Source organism: Bufo bufo, chromosome 2 (genome assembly GCF_905171765.1).
Source record: "Bufo bufo chromosome 2, aBufBuf1.1, whole genome shotgun sequence".
In the NCBI taxonomy this organism is placed as follows: domain Eukaryota; kingdom Metazoa; phylum Chordata; class Amphibia; order Anura; family Bufonidae; genus Bufo; species Bufo bufo.
This window is the reverse complement of record NC_053390.1, coordinates 210,708,761-210,735,962: the sequence shown is the minus strand read 5'-3', so window position 1 is coordinate 210,735,962 and position 27,202 is coordinate 210,708,761. Positions and strand designations below refer to the sequence as shown.

Sequence of the window (27,202 nt, the reverse complement as noted above, 5' to 3'; positions counted from 1 at the left end):
TTGTCACACATGAAGATGAAATTAGGCCTGTGGTGTTCATGTAGAGGCACAATTACTGGATTTAATAATATTCAAGTAGTATGAGCTTGTCACTGTACCATTCACAAATTGTAGGGCAGTTCTGTATTAACTAGACACACCTGCCCACACTAACACCACCACCACCAAAGGATTGTCTGGTGACAATGCATAGCGCTCTCCTTGACGTCTCCAACCTCATTGGCAGACATCATTTCTGCTCAGCGTGAAATTGAATTTCATCAGTGAACGCTCACTGGTCCCTCGTCCAGCGTAGATGCTCACTGGCCCATGCAAGGCGATGACGCCTGTGGGTCAGGTACCCTTGCAGGTCGTTTAGCACGCAGACCACGCTGATGTAAATGGTTTCGAATGGTCTGACTTGACACTTGGGTGCCTCTCACCTCCTTTAAATATAACTGGAGATGTGTGGCATTCATCATCCAGTTCCGCAGGGCATTGTTCACAATGAAGTGGTCATCAGTGTGAAATGTGGCCAAAGGATGTCCACTTCCCTGCCTTTCTGTGACTCTTCCAGTCTCTGTGTTGCAACCTGCTGATGACACTCTAAGCTCAGTGGCCCCTTCCGTCTGAGAACATCCTGCTTGAAGCCTTGCAATGGCGAGCTACTGTTGATCAATTGTTAGCTGTCATCTTGGTCTCATGATGTCAAAATGTGAACGGCATGATGAGGACTGTTTAAATACCAAGTGTAATTGAACCAGAAAAGTTATTGGGCGATTCATGGATCAAACACCTGTTGTGAATTTTGTTGTTAAGCTCCTTGTTAGAGAACAGCAAGTTATGCAAAAAGTAGTGAAACATTGAACAGTTGGCCTGTGCATTCAAAAGTTTAGAGAAGGTCACATTTAAGTTCAGCTGTAAAGGTTAGAGTTAGAGATGAGCGAATTTCATATTTTGCAAAATTGATCTGTCTTGTTTCCCCTGCATGACGGAAACAGGACGGATCCGTTTTGCAGCCCATAGACTTCTATTATGACGGAATGAATAACTGAATGCCTCTAAAGGCATTCCGTCATAGAATTGCGTTATGGTCCGTGGCTAAGTGTGAACGAATTCCATAAGTGGAAATTCGCTCATCTCTAGTAAGAGTGCATTTTAGGTTCATCCTGAAATTTCATCCACAAGCCAAATATCCCTAACTTATTGTGAGGGTTTCGCTCTGGTACACAGGATTAGCGAACGCAATATACAGGCAACAACAAGTTCTTTGGATGAAACGGTTCAGTGTGTGTTTTTTTTTGTTTTGTTTTTTACACTTTTTAGGCAAGTGAGAAAACAAGCAGTCATAATCAAACAAAAAGTCACCTTGCGGTGTTGGTGTTAATTTACACCATGCAACAATTCTGCCTCAGAGTCCTTGACCATAGCAGCACCAACCTTTTTTTACGCCAAACAGGAAGCAAGGATCCCAGATCCAAAACACAGAGACCTCGCTTCTGAGCCCAGCTGCCGATTTAAGGACAGCCAGGTGCTGCCAAAACCCGGACCGGCATTTAAAGTCCGGTATTTGACCTAACCTGGCTGTAAATCAGCCCAGCAGCACATGCTGGGAGGAAAATACCTGTTTAACCAGACAAAATCTCTCACTGTGTCACATACACACCCCCCTTGTTCAACCCTGAGGGGGTGAACACACGCCAGACAGTGTACCCGGGACAGGGCATCCGCGTTTCCCTGTAACTGGCCTGTTCTGTGTTCTACCAAGAACTTAAAGTTCTGCAGAGACAAAAACCATCTGGTGACTTCGATTGACTTCTAGTAACCACAAAAACATTACAGGGTTAATTCTGTACCAGAACGAGTGGTTTATAGTAATCTTTGTATCATCTCATACTAGAAGGTGTATTGCAGGCTGTAAGCAGAAGTGTTGGTGGCGCTCCTGTCCTGTCCTGCGCCTCGCAGCCTCGTCTGTCATCTGATTCAGACGTCAGTGGGTGGAGACTGCATTATGGGAGCCTGCATGGAGGAGCCAGGGTAGCCGCTAAGGGCAGCAATTGGTATGGAATCATGCTGGGGCAGGCGGCCACGGACGCAGGTTTTGAAGCGGTCAGCGCACGTGACCGCTTCTATGACGTCACAAAATACTGCGGTAATTAGGAAACAGCGATATCGATGTTTCCTAATACCAGGGTATACCGCCAACACTGGTATATCGCCCAACCCTAGTATAGGCCTGGAGCACCTCTCGCACTGCGAACATGAGAGAGGACAGAAGAAGGTCCCCGTACCTCCCATCCTTAGACACCAATTTTTTTAACATGTTTTTTAATGTTTGATTAAATCTCTCTACCAGGCCACACGTTTGCGAATGATACACGGATGTCCGTAGCTTTTTTATGTGGAGCAACTTAGATTTCCCTCATGACCTTGAACATTAAAGGGGTCCCTTGGTCAGTCAGAACCTCTTTAGGTAGTCCCACTCGGGAAAACATCTCTATTAACTCCTTAGCTATGAGTTTGGCTGATGTATGTCGCAGTGGCACCGCCTCCGGTAACCGAGTGGCGTAGTCGAGGACGACTAAGATGTGTTGGTGCCCTCTAGCGGACTTCGGTACTGAGCCTATGAGATCCATAGCGATTCGCTCGTATGGGACCTCTATAATTGGGAGAGGCACCAGGGGGCTCCAAAAATGTAGCTGGGGGTTATTTATCTGGCAGGTTTGGCAAGACTTACAAAACTCTTCTACCTCTCTGAACACACTGGGCCAGTAAAACCGCTGTATTATACGGTCCTTCGTTTTCTGCCACCCCAAGTGACACCCAAGAACATTTTTGTGGGCAAGCTCCAATATAAGCTTGGGCACCACCAGCTGTTCAATATGCTCACCCCATAGTTGGTTTACCAAATACAGCATTTCCTGGTGAACAACAAAACGGGGAAACATCGACTCGGCCCCAGGTTTTTGTGGTTCACCATAAATTATTACCATTCTCCCAGACCCGGGATAAGGTTGGGTCCCGGTGTTGTGCGGTTCCGAAATTTTCACCGGAGATATTAAGGTCTGCCAATTCAGGACCCGGCGGCAAGTCCTCAACGTCTCCTACCAGCACACTCGGCAGGGTTGTCTCCCCCTCTTCCACCAAAGTGGCGGTCACCCCTACCGCTGGCCCCTCGGCCTCTGGTTCCCAGGGTTCTGGCCTCCCGCCCGAGCCAGGTCACTCTGCTGAAGTTGCACCTGACTCAGGGGCATCAACAACTCAGACGGCCACAGTGCCGGGAAGCCCGGAAAGTCTCTCCCTATTATTAGTTCATAAGGTAAAGTGGTGGCAACGGCCACCTCATGGGTCCACTTGCCACCTCCCGTGGATAGACACCAGGGCGGTGGGATAGTCCTTTAAATCTCCATGTATGCACAAGACCCCGATCTTTTTTTTTTTTTTTTTTTTCTTTTTTTTTTTTCAACCCGTATACTCGTCAGGCCGCACCAGGGTAGTTCTTACCAGGAAAACCAGACTCCCTGAGTCCAACAAAGCCACTGCCAGTTTCTCCCACTTCTACCTGGCACAGGTGGTTATTGTCTATAGTCTCTGGGATACCTGATGCACACAGCTTCCTGGTGTACAACGAGTTGCGATATCCATAGTTGGTCTCCATGGGTTCGCCCCGATTGGAGCCTGGCTACGTAAGGGCTGACTGTTCCTGACACTGCCAGCATACTATCGGAGCTGGGTGGGCTTGGTTGGCACAAGTCTCTGGGTCTGGGATGGAGATTGCTGGGGTTTGGCTGCCCCGCTCCCAAACGAACCCCCTTTCAAATTCCTGTTAGCCTCATACCATTCCACCAGGTTCACCATCTCAAGGGCTTTACCAGGTTCACCATCTCAAGAGACACCTGGCCGATCCAGTGCTGGAGGCGGTACAACAAAGCCCTCCAGAACACATCAGCGAACAGACAGTCCAACATAGCAGTGGGACTCAGCACGTCAGGTCGCAGCCATTTTTGCAACAGGTGTAATAGGGTATAATACTGGGGTCTCGTGGGCTCAGCCGGGTTAAACTCCTCCTGTCGGATAATCAGCCGCTTGATCATCCGGTAAGTCAAAATACACCTGTTGGGGTCCAGACGCCAGGAACGGAGCGACGACCTCAGCCCATTGCTCCCAGGGTAGCTTCTCTCTCACATGCCACCTTCTCGAAGATTGCCAAATGGGTCTCGACGTCGTCTGCAGGGGTCATCTTGGGGATTGCCGCATGGACCGCTTTCCGGGCATCGTGGACGCTCTGGGATGCTCCTGTTGCTTGTAAAGCCATCATATGTTGTAACAGCAGCTGGTTTGTTTCCTGCTGTTGCTTATTGGCGTCCCACTGTTGCAGGTTGGCTTCCACGAGGGCATTCACGACAGCTTCCATTTTGTTGAGGGACTTGGGTTGTAATCTCGCTGGTTTGATGTAAGACGTACAACTGTGCCCGGAAAAACAAAAATATTATCCACCAATTGTAGGAATTCGCTCTATCGGTAGTAGTTGGGATAAGCGGGTGCAGTACAGAGGCAAAGTACAAGTTCGTAATTCAAATGTCCGTGTTTATTCACACATAAGGTCAAACAAAAAACACTCTTTGCAAGGTTGGTGTTTGTTCACACCAAGTAGAAAGTTCGTACATAACAAAAAAGCATCACCTTGTCGGCGGTTCTGCCTCCAGCAGTCAAAATGCAGGCTTTAGGGCTGTTTCACACGAGCGAGTCCATTGCGGGAATTGCGCTCCGTGTGTGAGTGTGATCCTCTGCTCTGGACTTGCAGGAGCGCACGGCATTATCATGATTTATAATGCTATTGTCTCTGCTTGACCTTATTTCTACAGAATAATACTGACAACTTTGTCACTATGATTCTGTGGAAAAATGGCCATGCAGAGACACATAGCATTATAAATCATGATAATGCTGTGCGCTCCTGCAAGTCCAGAGCGGACACTCACACATGGAGCGTGATTCCCGCAATGGACTCGCTCGTGTGAAACAGCCCTTAGGTGGCCTGCTCTCCCAACACACACTCAGCTTTTCAGCCCAGCACAGGGCTCAGTTCCCACACCAGCGATTGGAGAGAGGTAATCACTCTCAGCTGACACCACCGGCTGTTTTTTAAATTATATATATATATATATATATATATATATATATATATATATATATATATATATATTATATTATATTATATTATATTATATTTTTTTTATAGGCCAGTCAAGACCCGGCCTGGAACGTGGGTAGTAGTCACCCACCCATCACTTTGACTACAAACATAGAATGTGTTGGCAGATAAGAACCATTTGGCCCATCTAGTCTGCCCAATATACTGAATACTATGGATAGCCCTTGGCCCTATCTTATATGAAGGATGGCCTTATGCCTATCCCATGCATGCTTAAACTCCTTCACTGTATTTGCAGCTACCACTTCTGCAGGAAGGCTATTCCATGCATCCACTACTCTCTCAGTAAAGTAATACTTCCTGATATTACTTTTAAACCTTTGCCCCTCTAATTTAAAACTATGTCCTCTTGTAGCAGTTTTTCTTCTTTTTAAATATTCTCTCCTCTTTACCTTGTTGATTCCTTTTTTATGTATTTAAAAGTTTCTATCGTATCCCCTCTGTCTCGTCTTTCTTCCAAGCTATACATGTTAAAGGGTTTCTGTCACCCCGCAAAACTCATTTTTTTTTTTTTTTTTGGATAGTTAGATTCTTCATAGTGCGATATAGGAGACTATAATGCTCTTACTTACTTTCATGCGGCCGATTCTTTATAAAACTAACTTTTATAATATGTAAATGAGGGCTCTACCAGCAAGTAGGGCGTCTACTTGCTGGTAGCTGCTGCAGAAATCCGCCCCCTCGCCGTGTTGATTGACAGGGCCAGCCGTGATCTCCTCCTTCGGCTGGCCCTGTCAGTAATTCAAAAATCGCGCGCCTCGCGTCATTCGGCGCAGGCGCTCTGAGATGAGGAGGCTCGTATCCTCAGCACTCCCTCAGTGCGCCTGCGCCGATGACATCACCGAAAGAGAAGACGTCATCGGCGCAGGAGTGCTGAGGAGACGAGCCTCCTCATCTCAGAGCGCCTGCGCCGAATGACGCGAGGCGCGTGATTTTTGAATTACTGACAGGGCCAGCCGGAGGAGGAGATCACGGCTGGCCCTGTCAATCAACACGGCGAGGGGGCGGATTTCTACAGCAGCTACCAGCAAGTAGACGCCCTACTTGCTGGTAGAGCCCTCATTTACATATTATAAAATTTCGTTTTATAAAGAATCGGCCGCATGAAAGTAAGTAAGAGCATTATATTCTCCTATATCGCACTATGAGGAATCTAACTATCCAAAAAAAAAAAATGAGTTTTGCGGGGTGACAGAAACCCTTTAAGGTCCTTTAATCTTTCCTGGTAAGTTTTATCCTGCAATCCATGTACCAGTTTAGTAGCTCTTCTCTGAACTCTCTCCAAAGTATCAATATCCTTCTGGAGATATGGTCTCCAGTACTGCGCACAATACTCCAAATGAGGTCTCACTCGTGCTCTGTAGAGCGGCATGAGCACCTCCCTCTTTCTACTGGTAATTCCTCTCCCTATTCACCCAAGCATTCTGCTAGCATTTCCTGCTGCTCTATGACATTGTATGCCTACCTTTTAAGTCTTCTGAAATAATGACCCCTAAATCCCTTTCCTCAGATACTGAGGTTAGGACTGTATCACTGATTTTATATTCTGCTCTTGGGTTTTTACGTCCCAGGTGCATTATCTTGCACTTATCAACATTAAATTTTAGTTGCCAGATTTTTGACCATTCCTCTACATTTGGTGTATCCCTCCAGGAACATCAACCTTGTTGCAAATCTTTGTGTCATCAGCAAAAAGACATACCTTACCATCGAGGCCTTCTGCAATTTTGCTGATAAAGATATTAAACAATATGGGTCCCAGAACAGATCCCTGAGGTACCCCACTGGTAACAAGACCTTGGTCTGAATATACTCCATTGACTACAACCTTCTGTTGCCTGTCCCTCAGCCACTGCCTAATCTATTCAACAATATGGGAGTCCAAGGCCAAAGACTGCAATTTATTGATAAGCCTTCTATGTGGGACAGTATCAAAAGCCTTACTAAAGTCTAGATAAGCGATGTTTACTGCACCTCCTCCATCTATTTTAGTCGCCCAATCAAAAAAATCAATAAGATTAGTTTGACATGATCTCCCTGAAGTAAACCCATAATGTTTTTCATCTTTCAATCCATGGGATTTTAGATGTTCCACAATCCTCTCCTTAAGTATGGTTTCCATTAATTTCCCCACTATTGATGTCAGGCTTACTGGCCTATAGTTGCCCGATTCCTCCCTACTAACTTTCTTGTGAATGGGCACAACATTTGCTAATTTCCAATCTTCTGGGACGACTCCTGTTGCCAGTGATTGGTTAAATCTGTTAAAGGGCTTCTGTCACCCCCCCCCCCCCCCCAAAAGTCATTTTTCATTTTTGGGCTAATTAAAATGCTTATAGTGTGATTATTTAATATATAGTGCTCTTACCTTTTTCTGTGGCTTAGTTTCTTTAAAAACCACACTTTTATAATATGTTAATTACCTCGCTAGTAGCCGCCGCATCCTCCTTTCAAAAAAACGCCCCCTCCTCCTGTTGATTGACAGGGCCAGCGAGCGCTCTCCTCCTCCGGCTGGCCCTGTCAGCAATTCAAATCCCGCACCTGCGCCTTACGTGTCTTCATTCGGCGCAGGCGCTCTGAGAGAAGGACGCTCGCTTCCTCAGCACTTCCTCAGTGCGCCTGCGCCGATGACGTCTTCTCTTTCGGGTTTAGAGGTGTCGTCATCGGCGCAGGTGCACTGAGGGAATAAATGCTGACAGGGCCAGCCGGAGGAGGAGAGCCCTCGCTGGCCCTGTCAATCAACAGGAGGAGGGGGCTTTTTTTGAAAGGAGGATGCGGCGGCTACCAGCAAATAACTGCCCTACTTGCTGGTAGCGAGGTAATTAACATATTATAAGTGTGGTTTTTCAAGAAACTAAGCCACAGAAAAAGGTAAGAGCACTATATATTGAATAATCGCACTATAAGGATTTTAATTAGCCCAAAAATGAAAAATGACTTTTGGGGGGTGACAAAATGGTTTTGCTAGTTCACGGCTGAGCTCTTTTAATAGCTTTGGGTGTATCCTATCAGGCCCCTGTGACTTTTTTGTATTAATTTTAGACAGCTGACTTAGAACCTCTTCCTCTGTAAAGACACATGCATCAAAAGATTCATTTGTCTTCTTTCCTAACTGAGGTCATTTTTCCTTCATTTTCCTTTGTAAAAACTGAACAGAAGTATTCATTGAGGCAGTCAGCTAGTTCTTTATCTTCTTCCATATACCTTCCTCCTTTTGTTTTTAATTTGGTAAAATTCCTTGTTTTAGTTTCCTTTTTTCATTTATGTATCTGAAGAATGCCTTATCGCCTTTTTCCCTGACTGAGCTAATTTCTCTTCTGCCGGTACTTTAGAAGCTCTTATAACTTGTTTGGCCCCTCTCTGCCTAATCTTATAAATTTGCCTGTCATCCTCGTGTTTTGTTTTGTTTTTGTTTGTTTTTTATAATTCCTAAATGTTATCTTTTTGTTTTGAATGATTTTGGCCACTTCTGCTGAGTACCACAGTGGTCTCTTCCTTTTTTTTGCTTTTGCTGACAAGCCTAATGCAATTTTCTGTTGCCTTCAATAGTGCCACTTTTAAGTAGTCCCATTTCTCCTGGACTCCAATGAAACTGTCCCAATCTGATAGGGACTCTTATACCACTAATCTAATTTTAGAAAAGTCAGTTTTTCTAAAATCTAAAACTTTTTGTTTTTGTGTGGTGTGACTCAGTCACTGTAAACCACACTGACTGGTGATCACTAGATCCCAAGCTTTCCCCTACAGTAATATCATATACCAAATTCCCATTTGTGACTACTAAATCTAAAATGGCCTCCTTTCGGGTTGGCTCCTTAACTACTTGCTGTAGAGATAATCCCAGTAGGGAATTTAGAAGATCTGTACTCCTGGCAGAACTAGCTTTTTTGGTTTTCCAGTTTACATCTGGAAGATTGAAGTCTCCCATAATGATAACTTCCCCCTTCAATGTCATTTTAGCTATTTCCTCAACTAGTAGATCATCTAATTCTTTGACTTGGGTAGGTGGTCTATATATCACACCTACACGAGTTACCTTATGATTATCAAGCTGCAAGGTAACCCAAACTGACTCTAAATTGTTCTCGCTAACTTGTATCAAATTAGATTTTATGCTATCTTTCACATACAGGGCCACCCCTCCCCCTTCTTGCCTTCTGTCTTTCCTGTATAGAGAGAACCCTGGTATAGTTATATCCTAGTCATTACTCCCCTTGAACCACGTCTCAGTAACAGCCACTACATCTATATTCTCAGATGCCATTATAGCCTCAAGTTCATTAATCTTATTCCCTAAACTGCGAGCATTTGTAGACAAGAATCTGAGCTTTTCATTTCTTAACCTTTGTGCTACTGGCATCTACTACCAGTAAGAGCCGTCCCGGATCAGCTATATAGCCATACTAAAATAGAAAAGTGTCAATCAGCATTAGCTGACGCTGACACCTAAATACCGGCCCTTACTTCCCCGATGCCAGGAATCTTGGTGACACATACCTTCCGTCAATGACTGACCCTTGCGCCTTCCTAATTATAATTATTATTATTGTAGGAAGGAACAAGGGGCCATTGATGGTCGGTACGTGTCACTGAGGTTCCTGGCCTCGGTGAGGTAAGAGCGTTGTGTTTTGTTTTTTTTCTTCTTCCTAAAGTGTCATTATTGCAGATTGCAGTCTGACACTTCAGCTGTTTAGTATGGCTGTAAAGCTGATCCGGGCCAGCTCTTACTGGGAGTAGCTAAAGTCCTGGGTGGGCAGCTTCTCCCCATGTTCCAGGCCGGGTCTTGGCAGGTTTATAAAAGCAGTCAGCACTATCAGGTGGTGTGGAGTCCTCCAGGCTGAAGACTGCAAACAGGCATACAGGACGCATGGAAGCCTGCCAGTGAACTATTCTATGGCTGAGCATTCAGCCAGGTGTGAACCGACACCTAGGATTCCAGGTGAACATTGTTTTGTTTTTGCGGTGTGTGAACAAGCACCAAGACTGTTATGTTTTGCTAAGTGTGAATAAAACACTGAAGTTTGATTTACAACCTGGTTCCTTGCCTCTATACTGCATCCGCTAATCTGTCTACCAGAGCAAATCCCCACAAAATATATGTGTGTGTGTGTGTGTGTGTGTGTATATATATATATATATATATATATATATATATATATATCTCTCTATATCTATCGAAAAGTAAAATTAGCTGTATACAAAACAAATTTTTATTGATTATAATTTAGAATCAATAAAAATGTGTTTTGTATACAGCTAATTTTACTTTCGGTAGTTTTATGATGCTATGTGTATTTATAGACCTTCTTCATCCCGCTCATACACTGCTTTGATATATGGAAATATTTGAACCTTTTGCTAAAGGTTTGACCTGTGGTTAAGTGAAATTGTAGGTATGTTATATGTAAACATCTCCACTTTATTGTAGTACTGCACTCCATTCCTAGTCCACACAGTACGGTGACTCAGGAGCGAACATTACCCCATTTGAAGGTCACCTAATATCCATTTGAAATGTACACTGGCATTATCGTTCCCCTATCTGCATTTTACTTGCACTACCTGTAATGATTTCTTCTATCCTGGACTATATATCCAACTTCTACCAGTCAGGGGCTGTAGGGGTCACGTGCTGTAGTTGGACAGCATCACTGCTCAGCACTGCACCATGGTGCTGGTAATAAACCCAGCAGTGATCACATGCTGGTCACTTGTAATTAAAGACCGGGAGGACCACCGGAACACCAGCGCTGGTTGTCCCATTGATAAAATTCTCAGTATATTGATTATATTATAGAAGTCTTCACTGGCCAAACCCACCTCCAATACCCCCAACGTCAACTGTTTGTGTTGTTGTGTCCCTACAATAGGATAGTCTGTGATAGCCCGCTGTCATTACAGTACAGCGTCCCTATCGATGACTTTTAATGCTGCAGGAGTACAAACAACGGTCCAGATAGGGGCAGTGAGGGAACAATGAGGCATTCTAAAGGTGTATATACTGTATGCTAGTAGGCCCATGGAAGCTCCTATAACAGAGGTATCTGGATTAGGGCTCATGCACACAACCGTTGTTTGGGTCCGCGTATCAGATGCGGACCCATTCACTTCAATAGGGCTGCAAAAGATGTGGACAGCACTCCATTCTGGGGCCCTGCAAAAAAAAAAAAAAAGTCCTATTCTTGTCCGTTTTGCAGACAAGAATAGGAATTTCTATCTTGTCCCTTGTGTTCCGCAAATTGCAGAACGCACACAGCCGACATCCTTGTTTTGCGGATCCGCAGTTCGGTCGTGTGAATGAGCACTTGCACTACTTCACGCAGGTATTGTTCTCCACGTGTAGAAAGTTGGCGCTCAAAAATCCTAACCCTATTAACTGAACAATAATTTGGTAATCATCATGTTATGATTCCCTTCTCGTAGTATGATGGTGAGATAAAAATCGGCAGATGTACTCTCCAACTTTCAATCAGAGCTGAACCCTGACATAGCCATAATTTCACCCAGGCAGCCCCCCTGATGTTGGCATCAGGGCATTTCATGCTCTGATGCTCTCCCTTGCCCTGCTCTGGATCACAAGGTTTCTGCCCAGCAGTGAGCCGGGGATGTCACCGGCTCTGATGGGCGGTCTTTAGCGCTGCCCTAGCCGTTTTACCGGCTAGGGCAGCGCTAAAGCCTGCCCATCAGTGCCGGTGATGTCACCGGGCTCACTGCTGGGCAGAAGTCTCCGCCTGGCTGCCCTATGGAGAGCCCATTTCGTCACTGGAACTGCAGAAAATGCCTTTGCCCTGCCCGATTTAGCGCAGGGCAAAGGAGAGCATCGGAGCATGAATTGTCAGAGGTGTTGCCTGGGTGAAAATGGGGATGTGTCCGGGTTCAGCTCTGAACCCGGACAACCCCTTTAATATCAATAGATTGCTCCTTCAGCAATTCCCAATTCACCAATTTATTTTTTGTAAATTCTTTATTTTTCATCAATAAAGCAAAGTACAATGACCATCTAGAACATAGTTGTAACAAAAGTACAATTTTGTCAATACAAAATTACGTTGATTGTATATGATATACAAGTACGTAGTGTGATGAACATGCCACATTGAGAAGGTCTTGCCGAGGAAAGTGGAAAAGTGAGTTCCAGATACAAAGTTCACTAGAAACTTAAACACTATCTCCAGGGTGCCCAGAGTTTAAGAGATTTGTCCCTGGTTCTACTTGCCATGCTAGTGAGTTCCTCAAATTGGCATATTTGGTTCACCTTTCAGATACATTCTTGAAAAGATGATGGATCCTTGCTAAGCCAATAAAGAGGGATGACAGGTGGGTGATTACATTTTTCTTGGACGGTAAGTAAGATGAGCTTGCTCTCGCTAGGGCCATTTGATCTAGCTTAAGTGAAGGAAGTTGAGCAAACTTCCTGAATGGTCCCCTCTACCCGTTTCCAGTAAGTGGAGATGAGCGGGCAGTCATACCAAATATGGGAAAGGGAGCCAACATTTGACTCTTATCTCCAGCAATTTCTGGATTGGGATAGTTTATGTGCATAGAGAAATTCCGGGGTTTTATACCACCGGGTTAACAATTTGTAGTTATTTTCCTGCAGTTTTACACACTGTGAAAAACCATGTGATGTGTGCAGGATTGCCTGTACTTCATCTTTGGGAGTTATGTTCGGCTCCCTTTCCTATGAGGAGATGAAAGTAGGTCTCGAAAAGGTTTGTGGAGTGATGAGTAAGGCGTAGAGTTTTTTCTCACTTTCCTTGGTGCTAAGAAACCAGTAGATAGAACAGTTTCAAAGGAAGTAAGTTGCCTTTTGAAGGAGAAGGCCTGTAAGAATCTCTCTGCTACTCTCTGAAAATGTGCTAAATAAAGCTGGTTAATAGGTGCATATTGTAGCAGGTCTTGTAGCTTTTTCTCGCGATGGCATCCTGCTGAGATGAAAGAGATCCGCAATAGGGATATTTTTAACCTTTTCCCAAAAATCTGAGTAAGGTGAATCAATGTTGGTAATAGTATTTCCTTTTGTAGTAAAATGTGCAAAGCTGGATTTCCCCTGGTCTAGCTTGGGTTAATTGAAAGGTCTATATTAATACACTGTAGGGTGGATCCTGTCAGTCTAGCCAGGCAGGAGAAGTCAGTGGGGAGCCACCCTGATGACTAGTTTCATGCTAGCATTTTGAGATCTGGCAGGGAACATTCCAGATCGCTGTCCAACCCCCATTTACTATAAGTGGCCTGACAAATACCGCTGTGTGCAGTGGCTTTCATCCGGCTGCTTCTCAGCATGTTTGATGGGTTGCCTATTATAGTGAATATGTACTAGAACAGCCTGCCATTGATGACGAACACTAGTGTGACACAAGCCTTATCTTCTGTGGGACATATGTATATGTATATCAACTCTTTGTGCCGTACGCGTCGGTTTGTAACAATGAAGTGAAAAATGGGTGCAGCTTACTGCTTGGCCAAGATTTAGAGACATTTGTGAACTGTAACTGATTGCAAAACTGTTGTGTAACCGCCTGTAGGTGGGTGGCATACAAATGAAGAACCATCTCTTGACATGTTTAAAGATGTGACAAATTTATCAGCATTGCATGACATTTGACAAATTTTTCTTAATTCCTGAGTGCCTGCTGTCAGGGTGCTGCCTGGTAAGATTAAACAGTAACTGCATTAATGATCCAGAGGCTCAGAAAGCTAAAGGATCGGTGATGACGTCTCACAGGTCCTGCACCATCTAGTAAAGGAACTGTACAGAGAATGGTGTAGTTCCCAGGTTAGGCTATTTTCAAACTTGCGGCAGTGTGATCCGGCAAGCAGTTCCGTCGTCGGAACTGCCTGGCGGATCCGCCAATCTGGATGGGACTGAAATGGACTGGATGCGGATCTGTCTCACAAATGCATTGCAAGAACGGATCCGTCTCTCCGCTTGTCATGCAGACAGACTGATCCGTCTTGTATCTTTTTTTCACATTTTTACCAGATCCGGAAGGACGGATCCGGCATTCAGGCAAGTCTTCAGTTTTTTTCCGCCAGAGATAAAACTGTAGCATGCTACGGTTTTATCTTTTGCCTGATCAGTCAAAATCACTGAACTGAAGACATCCTGAACGGATTACTCTCCATTCAGAATGCATGGAGATACAGTACAGACCAAAAGTTTGGACACGCCTTCTCATTCAAAGAGTTTTCTTTATTTTCATGACTAAGAAGGCATCAAAACTATGAATTAACACATGTGGAATTATATACATAACAAACAAGTGTGAAACAACTGAAAATATGTCATATTCTAGGTTCTTCAAAGTAGCCACCTTTTGCTTTGATTACTGCTTTGCACACTCTTGGCATTCTCTTGATGAGCTTCAAGAGGTAGTCCCCTGAAATGGTCTTCCAACAGTCTTGAAGGAGTTCCCAGAGATGCTTAGCACTTGTTGGCCCTTTTGCCTTCACTCTGCGGTACAGCTCACCCCAAACCATCTCGATTGGGTTCAGGTCCGGTGACTGTGGAAGCCAGGTCATCTGGCGAAGCACCCAATCACTCTCCTTCATGGTCAAATAGCCCTTACTTTCAAAGTTTCCCAATTTTTCGGCTGACTGACTGACTGACCTTCATTTCTTAAAGTAATGATGGCCACTCGTTTTTCTTTACTTTAGCTGTGTATCCACCTGACTTCTCCTCAACGACACTGATGGTCCCAACCCCATTTATAAGGCAATAAATCCCACTTATTAAACCTGACAGGGCACACCTGTGAAGTGAAAACCATTTCAGGGGACTACCTCTTGAAGCTCATCAAGAGAATGCCAAGAGTGTGCAAAGCAGTAATCAAAGCAAAAGGTGGCTACTTTGAAGAACCTAGAATATGACATATTTTCAGTTGTTTCACACTTGTTTGTTATGTATATAATTCCACATGTGTTAATTCATAGTTTTGATGCCTTCAGTGTGAATCTACAATTTTCATAGTCATGAAAATAAAGAAAACTCTTTGCATGAGAAGGTGTCCAAACTTTTGGTCTGTACTGTATGTCTGATCAGTATAGAGCCCCTGTGACGGAAATCTATGCCGGAAAAGAAAACCGCTAGTGTGAAAGTACCCTTAGGAAGGTTAGCTCCCAGGACCTGTGATGACCTCATCACAGGTCCTTCACTCCCTGACGGCGCAGATGAGAACTGCAAGAAAAGCTCTTCATTGAGACTAGAGTGGACTGGGTAAAAGAAGGTCCTCCCATTTTCTCTCCATGTGTGCCTAGACATAGTGCCGCACAAAAAGTGAAAACGCCCATTTTGGTCCGGTCTACATTGAGGGAGGAGGCCCATTCAAAATTTGTTGTGGGGCCCAATCGATTCTAGTTACGTGCTGGATGAGACATTTAAATGAAAACCATGCTGCTGCCAATGGGGGAGGGTTTGTCCGAGAACAATAATGCTGGGTATATTTTACTTCGAAGGGGGGGGGGGGCTGGGGAGGTATTTTGTGCCTCTTCAAGGTATGTGTTTTTGTTAGGGAGGGAAAGGGGAGGGGCCATAAATGGGTTGTGGGTGGTTCTATGTATGGGACATGGGGGCCCTTCGATCTCTTTGTAAAAATAAATTGCACTTTAATTGTATCATATTATTGGAGTGCAGCAATTTTTTTCTTCAATGACTGTCATGGCATTCAGTACTTTTATAGTACTGACCTGCCTAAGCCCACAGTGATCAACAGCTCTGCAAGAGAGACGAGTCTGATGCTGCCCGAACCCAAACTTTGTCTCCACATGACTGACCTCCCTGCATATGGATTTAGATGGGTGTTTTTGTGGTATTAGCAATATTCTTTATTTGGCTGTGTCGCTGCTTTTGCAATGACATTATTTAGAAAGCGAAATATCTAGATGCCCTGTACAATGGAAATAAATGACCAACCGTACATTAAGACCTGGAATGTACGGCAACTCTGAGCTGTCTTAGACTTCTGTTTAGGCGCACGGACTGCAGGAGAATGGTACTTTTACACTAGCGTGTTTTGTTTCCCGGTATGGAGTTCCGTCCTCGGGGCTCAATACCGGAAAAAAACTAATCAGCTTTACCCTAATGCATTCTGAATGGAGAGCATTCCGTTCAGGATGCATCAGTTTAGTCCCTCTTATGTTTTTTGGACAGAAAAAATACTGCAGCATGCTGCAGTTCTCTCCGGCCAAAAATACTGATCACTTGCCGAAATGCTGGATCCGGTATTAAGTGTTCCGGCAAAACTGATCCGGCCTTCCGGTCTGCGCATTAAAAATGCCCAAAAAAAATTATACCGCGTCTGTTTTTCCGGATTACACCGGAGAGACGGATCCTGTATTTCAATGCATTTGTCAGACTGATCCGGATCAGTCTGACAAATGCCATCAGTTTGCATCTGGATTGCCAGATCCAGCAAGCAGTTTCGGCGACTGAACTCCAATGTGCCCTGCACTCGGCAGTGTATCCGTGAGTGGCTCCCGTTACTCTAATCTGCGTGTTTCTCAGACTGCATCACCAACCTGTGGCTGACCGCTCCTGCTGCATTCAGCGCCCACATGGAGACTCGGTACAGGGCTTTACAGCGCGATTAGGGCCCTAGCAAGTGCAAGGAGGTTCATGCTTGGCCTCCTGTGCCAAGCAGTTCCTGCTGCCAACTGCAGGGGGCAGGGATTGGGAGGGGAGGATTCGAAAGTAGGCCAACATACAAAGGAACTTCCGTGTTGGTTTGTCCTGGGTATTTTGTGTAAATGTCTGATAACTTTCCATTCAAACTATTATTACTAACTCCACTAGGTAATTTCCGTGAGCATCGATATTTCTATGTAGAGATTGCAAAATGACTTGAACAAGAACTCTGCTCTTAAAAGGGTTGTCTCCTTTCATCACATAGCATTTATCATGTAGAGGAAGTTAATACAAGCCACTTACTAATATATTATTATCGTCCATATTGTCTCCTTTGCTGGCTTGATTTAGGTTTTTCACATTTTACACCGCTCATTTCCTTGGTAACAAACACCCTGTAATCTAGCAACGGTGGCCACGCTTGTACACGTTAGGAACTGATCATCACCACTGATGGTGAAATGCTCCTGCACAACCCATATAATGTATATAACCACACATTCCTAGGACCTCATTGTGGTTATAGGCGACCGCCGACAATAGGCCAACAGCAGTGAATGGTCTCCGACAAGTTATCACATTGAGGGCTCATTGTACTGCATCTCTGGATGCTTCGATGAATTCTGTATGAGGCAAAGCAAAAAACAAACGCACACCATGCCATGTTCACTCTCGTGCTGTATTAGAGAAGCATTGCTTCTATGGCAGAACATGTGATACAGGCGCACTATACCGTGTCTCCCCTAAAGTCCAGGCTCCACGTACAGGGCTTTGTCTTGTGTATGTGTATTTATGTGCAGTAAAGAAATCTTAGATATTGATCCTAATCTCATACACTGTACATTTTAGATTACTGTACATGTCCTTTTATTTCCGCTATTCCACCAGGAATGTTCTTCAATGGAAACACAATGGGGGAGATCGTGCCTGAAAAGTGGCGTTAAAAAGTCAATTACAACTTTTAAAAAAAATATTGCATCTACTAGTTTTACGCTGCCCTAGTCCCTTTTCATAAAGGGCGTGTGGCGAGGGCAGGAAGGGGGTGTGACAAGCAGCTCCGACAAATTTAATCTTATTTACGCCAGTTTTCTGGCGCAGATTAAGACCTGGAATGTACGGCAACTCTGAGCTGTCTTAGACTTCTGTTTAGGCGCACGGACTGCAGGAGAATGGTACTTTTACACTAGCGTGTTTTGTTTCCCGGTATGGAGTTCCGTCCTCGGGGCTCAATACCGGAAAAAAAACTAATCAGCTTTACCCTAATGCATTCTGAATGGAGAGCATTCCGTTCAGGATGCATCAGTTTAGTCCCTCTTATGTTTTTTGGACAGAAAAAATACTGCAGCATGCTGCAGTTCTCTCCGGCCAAAAATACTGATCACTTGCCGAAATGCTGGATCCGGTATTAAGTGTTCCGGCAAAACTGATCCGGCCTTCCGGTCTGCGCATGCGCAGACCTTTAAAAATGCCCAAAAAAAATTATACCGCGTCTGTTTTTCCGGATTACACCGGAGAGACGGATCCTGTATTTCAATGCATTTGTCAGACTGATCCGGATCAGTCTGACAAATGCCATCAGTTTGCATCTGGATTGCCAGATCCAGCAAGCAGTTTCGGCGACTGAACTGCCTGCTGGAATTCTCTGCTGTAAGTGTGAAAGTACCCTAATTTATATAAAAAATTAGGCGCATCCTCCGACAGTGCAGGGGGTATCAAGACAGATATATTTTGTATTCAGAAGGCTTGCAATAGCTGAGCGTGACATGACCTTGTGCTTCATAACCCATAACAATTTTTTCCAATTTACTGTGGGGAAGGTTTATCATTTTCTTTGCACCTGAAAAGTGGCATTAAAATGTCGCAGGTGCTCGAATTGGACAGAAAAAGGTATCTCAGTTATGACACAGGACTCCTACAAACCTTTGAACAATTGACAGGGAAATACCCTATCCCTAATACCGACTTTTTTAAAATACTTGCGTATACGACACTTCCTTAACACCCATCAAAAAGGTATCAACATTGGTAGCACACAAGCAATGTCCATTCATAAGTATAAATCTAAAATCATGAGATATGCATATGCGTTAATCGACTCCCAATTTTTCTTTTGCAAAACACAACCATATGCACGATGAGAAGAGGATCCGGGATGTGTCTTTGAAACAAAACAATGGGAATCTGCTTTCAAAGTAGTCCAATTAGCATGCAAATGCAGTACGCATTACGAAGCCGCCATGAAAACCTTTTTACGTTGGTATATGACACCTGACAGACTTCATAGGTTATATCCTACGACTTCTCCGTTATGTTGGAGAAACTGTGGCCAAAAAGGCTCCTTGTTACACATTTTATGGGCCCTTCAGAAATATTGGGAAGAAGTGTTTCGTATCCGAACAGAGCACATATCGCGTTACTATACTTAGATCTAGAAAAACTGCCTCCAAGCAGTAGAATAGTAATTAGTAATTACCAGGCACTGGAAAGAAACTTTGGCTCCTTCAATGGAAGAAGTAATTTCCACTATCCATACCACTTGGCAATATGAGAGGGCATTAACTCCTATCTTGTCAACAAAATATCTCAAGAATGAATGGCATTTGTGGTCTATTGGCACATTTAACTCACAACCCTAACATATGGCAACGTCCACTGCTCTGTTTGGTCTTCAGTCTGATTGTCTCACACTTATGAATCTTACTGATTTAATGCAAAAATCGAGTGTTCACTGATCTATTTTGTTGTCGTTGATTGATTGTTGCCTTTTTTTTTTTTTTCTCTCATCCTTAGTTATTACATTAAGGATTTGTTGCATACACCAGTGGTACTACATAGTATAAACGATCTAGATTATTGTCAAGCTTGCTATATTTTATAATTAGGTGTTCAACCACTAATAGAGTGTTAATCAGGTCATACCTCAGTGGCCACAAACGCCAATAGGTCAGGATACCAGGTTGGTTACATCCAAACGGATGTCCTGGAATTCATCTACAAATGTAAGAATGATGTATACCTTTTTCCATTTATCTGTCACATAGGATTGTGTAGCTGGTGTGTTTGTCATCCCGGCGGCTGTGTCCGCTACTTATGCTTAACTTGTGTTTTATAATCTATAAAAACTATTGGATCTAAAATGTCGCAGGTGTAACCTTTTTAACTGCAATTTTTTTTTTATACAGTATGTTTTTGTTTAATTGTCACATCTATCAGTTTTACGCTGCCCTCGCCACTTTCCCTAAAGGGAACGTGGGAAGGGGGCGTGGCTAAATCTTCAGGTGCAAATGAAGCCGGAAATCTGAGCTGTCGTAGATTTCTGCTTAGGTGCACGGACTGCAGGAGAATGCACCTAATTTGTCTAGATGTGTGCCTCGTCACCCATGTGGTGCATTTTCCGGCGGCTCAGGGGATATTGAGACCAGCACAGAAAGCCACCTTTAAATCTTCCCCTGTATGTTTTTGTAAATGTGAACATTCTTCTCTCCCAGATCTTAGATTGGTGTAACCGTACATCACGTCAGTCCTACTGCTCAGAGTGATTAACATTTAGCTGCTGACAACCATGTCCAAGTACCTGAAGCATTTTACCTCTGTGGGTGACAAACAAAATCAAAGGCAGTGGAACGTGGATGAGGAGAAGCAGCCAGAAGAAGAGCCTCAGAAGACGCCCCATCCATTTACCTCTTCATACTCCTTCAGAGATGCTCTAAAGTGGCTTTTTGGTAGCCACAAGTTTCAGGTACTTTCTGTATAGACTTGTCACCATCTGCTTACATATCTAATTTGTAGAGTATTTCTGGATACGCAGTTCTGATATTGTAGGTGATAGCTAATATAGCCTTATACTATACATTAGCTATTGGCTGCTTCCTTTATTTTCCATATTGCACTGTAATGAAGTGGTATCCATCCCTCCATGCTATTTCATGATTGTTTTTACAGATTGTCATTGTGTGCCTGGTTATTCTGGATGCTTTATTTGTTCTTATCGAGGTACTTTTGGACTTGGAATTATTACATGACAAAGTTGACCACATTGTACCAGAGGTAAGACAGAACTTTATTTTCAAATGTTTGACAAAAAAACTTTGGTATAAGCCTTAAGCAGCCTTAAGATTGCATAAGTTTCAGGGTACCTGCACACGATGCAGATTACATGCATTTTTTTTTTTCCACGTGGAAAAACCGCAGCGTAATACAGTTCCCGGAAAGTGAATGAGATCAAATCTCGTATACACTTTTTTTTTTTTTTCTTGGCTACAGAAATTGACCTGTTGTGCGGATTTTAAAATCTGCAGCGTTAATGGTTCGTGCGATTCCTCACCTTCTGTAGAGTGATTTTACCCCTAGACTTCAGTGGGATTGTTAACGTAAACAGAAAATCTGCAAAATCTGATCCTTTTATATTGATGGCCTATCCTTAGGAGAGGGCACTTACCGCACCGCTGCTACCATTGAAGTGAATGAAAACAGTGCTGCAGTAATTGGCTCTGGTAACTACATATAAGAGCTACTGCAGAATAACTGATTGTTGAAGATGTGGGGTGTCAGACTCATGGCCTATCCTCAGGACAGGCAATCTGTTTGAAGAGACTGGAAAAACACTGATATTTAACCTTTTGCCTACTGCCACACGAGTTTAAAAGTTGAGATGGTAGGCTCTTAACTGTAATCCAACATTTAAAAATGTTTGGTTACATTACGATCTGTCGGCGCCGTGACACTTCAGATCACTGTGAACGTGTGATCATTGGACCGCTGCGGTCACAGTATGGAGCTCTGAGACCAACAGAAGCGGTCTCTGGGTGGCATCATTGTAGCAGGGTGCTAAAACAATCCATCAAAATGTAAAAGCAGAACAGCAGCAGAATGCTCTTCTTGATGTGAGAGCGCCCCCTGCTGGCTGTAAAATCAACTGTTAGCCTGCAAGCCACTTCCAACCGACTAGCAGGAAGAGGTTAATTCAGTTTTTTTTAAATTAAAAGTACAAAAATAATTAATAAATAAGAAATTAAGTGAAATAAAGAAAATTTAAAGAATTAGTTACTAGCTATAGTTACTAATTTTAGCAATAGTATAGCAGAGTATGTACACCACGTGTTTTTTTGTATGTGTGTGTATGTGTATGTGTGTGTATGTGTATGTGTGTGTATATGTATGTGTGTGTGTATGTGTGTGTATATGTATGTGTGTGTGTATGTATGTGTGTATATATATATATATATATATATATATATATATTTACGCACACGCCCCTGTTAAATGTCAGGATTCTGTGATGTAAAAAAATGAGACAAAGGTAAATCTTTTCAGAACTTTTTCCACCTTTTTTAATGTGACCTATAAACTGTACAACTCAATTGAAAAACAAACTGAAATATTTTAGGTAGAGGGAAGAATTTTTTTTAAAATAAAATAGTATGGTTGCATAAGTGTGCACACCCTTAAACTAATACTTTGTTGAAGCACCTTTTGATTTTATTACAGCACTCAGTCTTCTTGGGTATGAGTCTATCAGCATGGCACATTTTGACTTGGCAAGATTTGCCCACCCTTTGCAAAAACACACCAAATCTGTCAGATTGCGAGGGAATCTCCTGTGCACAGCCCTCTTAAGATCACTCACAGATTTTCAATCGGATTCAGGTCTGGGCTCTGGCTGGGCCATTCCAAAACTTTAATCTTCTTCTGGTGAAGCCATTCCTTTGTTGATTTGGATGTATGCTTTGGATCGTTGTCATGCTGAAAGATGAAGTTCCTCTTCATGTTTAGCTTTCTAGCAGAAGCCTGAAGGTTTTGTGCCAATATTGACTGATATTTGGAACTGTTCATAATTCCCTCTAGCTTAACTAAGGCCCCAGTTCCAGCTGAAGAAAAACCGCCCCAAAGCATGATACTGCCACCACCATGCTTCATTGTGGGTATGGTGTTCTTTTGGTGATGTGCAGTATTTTCCCTTACGCCCATGACAGCACCCTTGAGAGACCGCCTCCATCCAGGACAGGAAACGGGAACTTTCGTGGAGAGCTATTAAGGAGGGGCACTGCTCCTATACCACCAGTTCCTGTATCCTGTCCTATGGATAGGACACTTTTGTGGAGAGCAAAGGATTAGGCTGCAGGTCCCCGGAATACTCTGAATGGGGGTTAATGGTTCGGCGTAAGTCTCCTCTAGAAGCAGCCTGGTAAGTCTGGATTTTCCCTTCTGGGTCCTGGAATTCTTTTTCGGGCTGGTGTTCCTGGGCAGTCCCAGCGGCACTGGGAGGTGTGGCCGCCACGCCGGAGCTTCCTGGCGGTGTTTAGGAGGTCCGGGGTCTCCTCTCCGGCTTTCCTGCCTGGGCGCATTACGTGGCGGGGAGCAGAGAGAGGTGAAATCTCGCGTGAGCGGGCGAGAAACGGAGGTGCGTGGCGAAACTTCCAGTATTTGGAACACACGCAGAGTGCGTTCTGGAAGTGGGGGAGGAGTTCTCCTACTAAAGGCCGCTTGGGAGCACCAGCAGGGACCTGACCTAGGGATTCAAATGGTCCCTTAAGCGCGCGGTCAGGAGACCAGCCAGCCTACAGGAAGACTTGAACCTACTATGGAAAACGCTCAGTCCTTGCCTTCTACCATGGAGGATGAGAGCAGTCAGCACGCCGACCCGCAGGAGGGTCACTAAGTTAGACCGTTACCCCTGGTGGGGTAAGGGGTATTTCCCCAGCCTTTTCTTTTGTTAATAGTTTTTAAAGGGGGTCTTTTTTTCTTGTCTCTATTTTTAGACAATTAAGGAGGGCCCTAGAAGGGCTACCCCAAAGACCAGAGGGAAAGAATGTTTGCAAGAGGAAGCTTGCCCCTTCCTGGTCAAAAAATGTTATGTCAGCATTGTGTCGACAAAGTGATAGACAGAGTAACAGGAGAGGTACGATCCCTGATGGTAGCAAAAAAAATGAACAATCAGGCAGGGAATTGCTGTTTTAGGCAGAATGACTTCTACGATACCTGCAGTCAATTGGAGCCAGTTTCACTCCAGACCCCTTCAATGGCAGATCTTGAAGGAATGTCAAGGCGCTTTCTCCCCGCTGGATGCACCACTCGCCCCTCAGGTAATTCAATCCTTACACTGGTGGCTGAACCCTTCAATTCTGTCTCAAGGTCTCCCTTAGAATCCGCAGGAATTAGTAGTCATCACCACAGACGCAAGTCCATTCGGCTGGTGTGCCTATTGTCAGGGAGATTTCTGACAGGGGGTATGGAGAACAGTGGAGAGTCAAGACTCTCAAAACATGAGAGAACTCAGAGCAGTTCTTTTTTGCCCTAAGAGAATTCCTACCATTATTTCGGGGGAAAGGTCTAAAATTTTTCTCAGACAATGCCACGGTCGTATCCTATATAAACCGACAAGGAGGGACCAGATCAGATCAGGGTCTTGTGTCCTCGGCTGCAGACATTTATTCCCTAATCATAGCTTGCGTTCCATTTATCAAGGCGGTACATCTAAAGGGAACAAAAAACAAATTAGCAGACTACTTAAGCAGAAATATTTTGGACCAGGGAGAATGGTGTCTAAATCAAGAAATCTTCAACCAAATAACTCACCTCTGGGGCTGTCCTCAACTGGACCTACTGTATTTGCAACCAGGGAGAACAGGAAATGCAAACCTATTATTTTCCCTAAAGTCAAAAGACTCGCCAACAGGGATAGATGCCTTCTCCCTCCCTTGGCTAGATCAACTCCAGTACGCCTTCTTCCTGCTGAGACTCCTTCCGAGAGTTCTACAAAAGCTGAGACAGGAGAGGACGAGGGTCATCCTGATTGCTCCCTTTTGGCCTCGAAGAACCTGGTTGAGGAAACTCTCCCTAGCAGACCCTTGGATTCTCCCAGACAGACAAGACCTGTTTCAAGGCCCTATCTTCCACCCGAATGTGAGACCACTACATCGAAGCATGGTACTTAAAGGGGAGATCCTAGAACGCAGAAGCCTTTCCAAGAAAGTGGTATCTACCTTACTATTCTGTAGGAAGAAGGTTACTTCCACCATTTACCTTTTTAGAATTTGGAAGACTTTCCTAAACTTTTAAAAAAAAAACGGTGAATCCCTTGAATCCTCCTCCTATGTCTAAGATCCTAGATTTTTTTTACAAAAGCGGTCTAGAAAAGAACCTAAGGTCTAGCACTCTCAAGGTACAAGTATCTGCCCTCAGTGCCTTTTTTGACTTTCCAATTGCAAACCACCCCTGGGTTAGGAGATTCTTTAAAGCAATCGGTAGAATCAAACCGGTAGTCAGACCCTCGGTTCCCCCCTGGGACCTTAACCTAGTCCTGACCCAGTTTGATGGAACCTTCTTTTGAACCTTTACAGGACTTATCTATGAAACTTCTATCTTTTAAAACTGCCTTCCTGGTAGCGATTACCTCAGCCAGATGTGTGGGGGAAATTTCAGCCTTCTCAACATCTCCGCCCTATACTAACATCTTGGATGACAGACCAGATCCCTCTTTTCTTCCAAAAGTAGTATCCATGTTCCATAGAACCCAAGACATTGTGCTTCCCTCCATGAGCCCATGACTGCACCCGGGATTTATTCCCGCCCTATAAAAAAAAATATAAAAAAAATAGAGGATTTTTGTGTGAAGGTGTATTTTAGGACAAGTTCTTGCGATTTAACTGGTGGTATAGGAGCAATGCCCCTCCTTAAGAGCTCTCCACGAAAGTTCCTGTTTCCTGTCCTGGATGGAGGCGGTCTCAAGGGTGCTGTCATGGGCTCATGGAAAAGTGATTACAGGTGAGTGTAATCTTAAATTTTGCGCCAAACATATCTTTTGGAATTATGGCCAAAAGGTTCAACGTTGGTTTCGTCAGACCATAACACCTTTTCTCAGAGTACTTGCCAGATATTCCTGCAGCTCCTTTAATGTTGCTGTAGGCCTCTTGGTAGCCTCCCAGACCAGTTTTCTTCTCGTCTTTTCATCAATTTTGGAGGGATGTCCAGTTCTTGGTAATGTCACTGTTGTGCCACATTTTCTCCACTTGATGATGACTGTGTTCCATGGTATGTCTAATACCTCGGAAATTCTTTTGTACCCTTCTCCTGACTGATACCTTTTAACAATGAGATCCGTCTGATGCTTTGGAAGCTCTCTGTGGACCATGGCTTTTCTGTGGGATGCGACTAAGAAAATTTCAGGAAAGACCAATTAGAGCAGCTGAACTTTTATTTGGGGTTAATCAAAGGCACTTTAAACGATGGCAGGTGTATGCTGACTCCTATTTAACATGATTTTGAATGTTATTGTTTAATTCTGAACACAGCTACATCCCCAGTTATAAGAGGGTGTGCACACTTATGCAACCACATTATTTTAGTGTTTTTGTTTTGTTTTCTTCCCTCCACCTAAAAGATTTCAGTTTGTTTTTTAAATTGAGTGGTACAGTTTATAGGTCACATTGAAGGTGGAAAAAGTTCTGAAATTATTTCTGTTTTCTCATTTTTTACATTACAGAAATCTGACATTTTAACAGGGGTGTGTGTATACTTTTAATTTTCACTGTGTGTGTATATAATATATTATTTTTTTATTTTCAGTTTATCTTTAAATATATTTTTTAAAATATTTATATCTGTTATCTAATGGCACAAAAAGGTGAAGGTGTCCTGTGAAAAAATATCAAATACTTGGCTCAGAAATAAATATAAGTTATTTGCATTGATCTGCCCATTGTTAAAACTGAAAAATTGGCCTGGTAAGGAAGGGGGGTAAACAGAAGTGGTTAATATACTCAAAAATATACAGTCCTGATCAAAATTTTAAGACCATTTGAAAAATGGCAAAAAATTATATTTAGCATGGCTGGATCTTAACAAGGTTCCAAGTACAGCTTCAACATGCAACAAGAAGAAATGGGAGTGAGACAAAAAAAATTTGAGCATTAAATTTTATGAAAACGAATAAACTGAAACAGGCTGTTTTTTCAGCTGATCAAAAGTTTAGGACCACACCTCCAAAAAAAACCTAAACCCCCTCAAAACAGAAATCCAACCTCGAAAACATTAACTCGGTAATGAGTAGCTCAGCTGTTATTGTTGATCACTTAAAAAATTTGTTTCGGCATGCTTGATGCAAGCGTTTCCATGAGGTGAGTGGGAACATTTCTCCAAGTGGTGAAGACTGCCGCACAAAGGCCATCTACTGTCTGGAACTGTTGTCCATTTTTGTAAACGTCCCTTGCCATCCATCCCCAAAGGTTCTCAATTGGATTTAGATCAGGGGAACACGCAGGATGGGCCAAAAGAGTGATGTTATTCTCCTGGAAGAAGTCCCTTGTCCTGTGGGCATTGTGTACTGTAGCATTGTCCTGTTGAAAAACCCAGTCCTTACCACACAGACGAGGGCCCTCAGTCATGAG

At 43.6% G+C, this 27,202-nt stretch overlaps 1 protein-coding gene across 2 annotated transcripts in view; it reads left to right on the top strand.

Annotated features, from left to right (window-relative positions):
* LOC120988565 (voltage-gated hydrogen channel 1-like) overlaps positions 1-27,202 on the top strand; it is a 71,273-nt gene that overhangs the window by 34,541 nt on the left and 9,530 nt on the right. Inside the window, exons 1-3 of one of the 2 annotated variants that reach the window (XM_040416092.1) lie at positions 9,754-9,806; positions 20,306-20,556; positions 20,760-20,864. In XM_040416092.1, the coding sequence (XP_040272026.1) occupies positions 20,380-20,556; positions 20,760-20,864 (282 nt within the window). In that variant the 5' untranslated portion in view covers positions 9,754-9,806; positions 20,306-20,379. Of the gene's footprint in view, positions 1-9,753; positions 9,807-20,305; positions 20,557-20,759; positions 20,865-27,202 lie in introns of those variants that run through there. The other variant, XM_040416091.1, reaches the window with a different exon arrangement.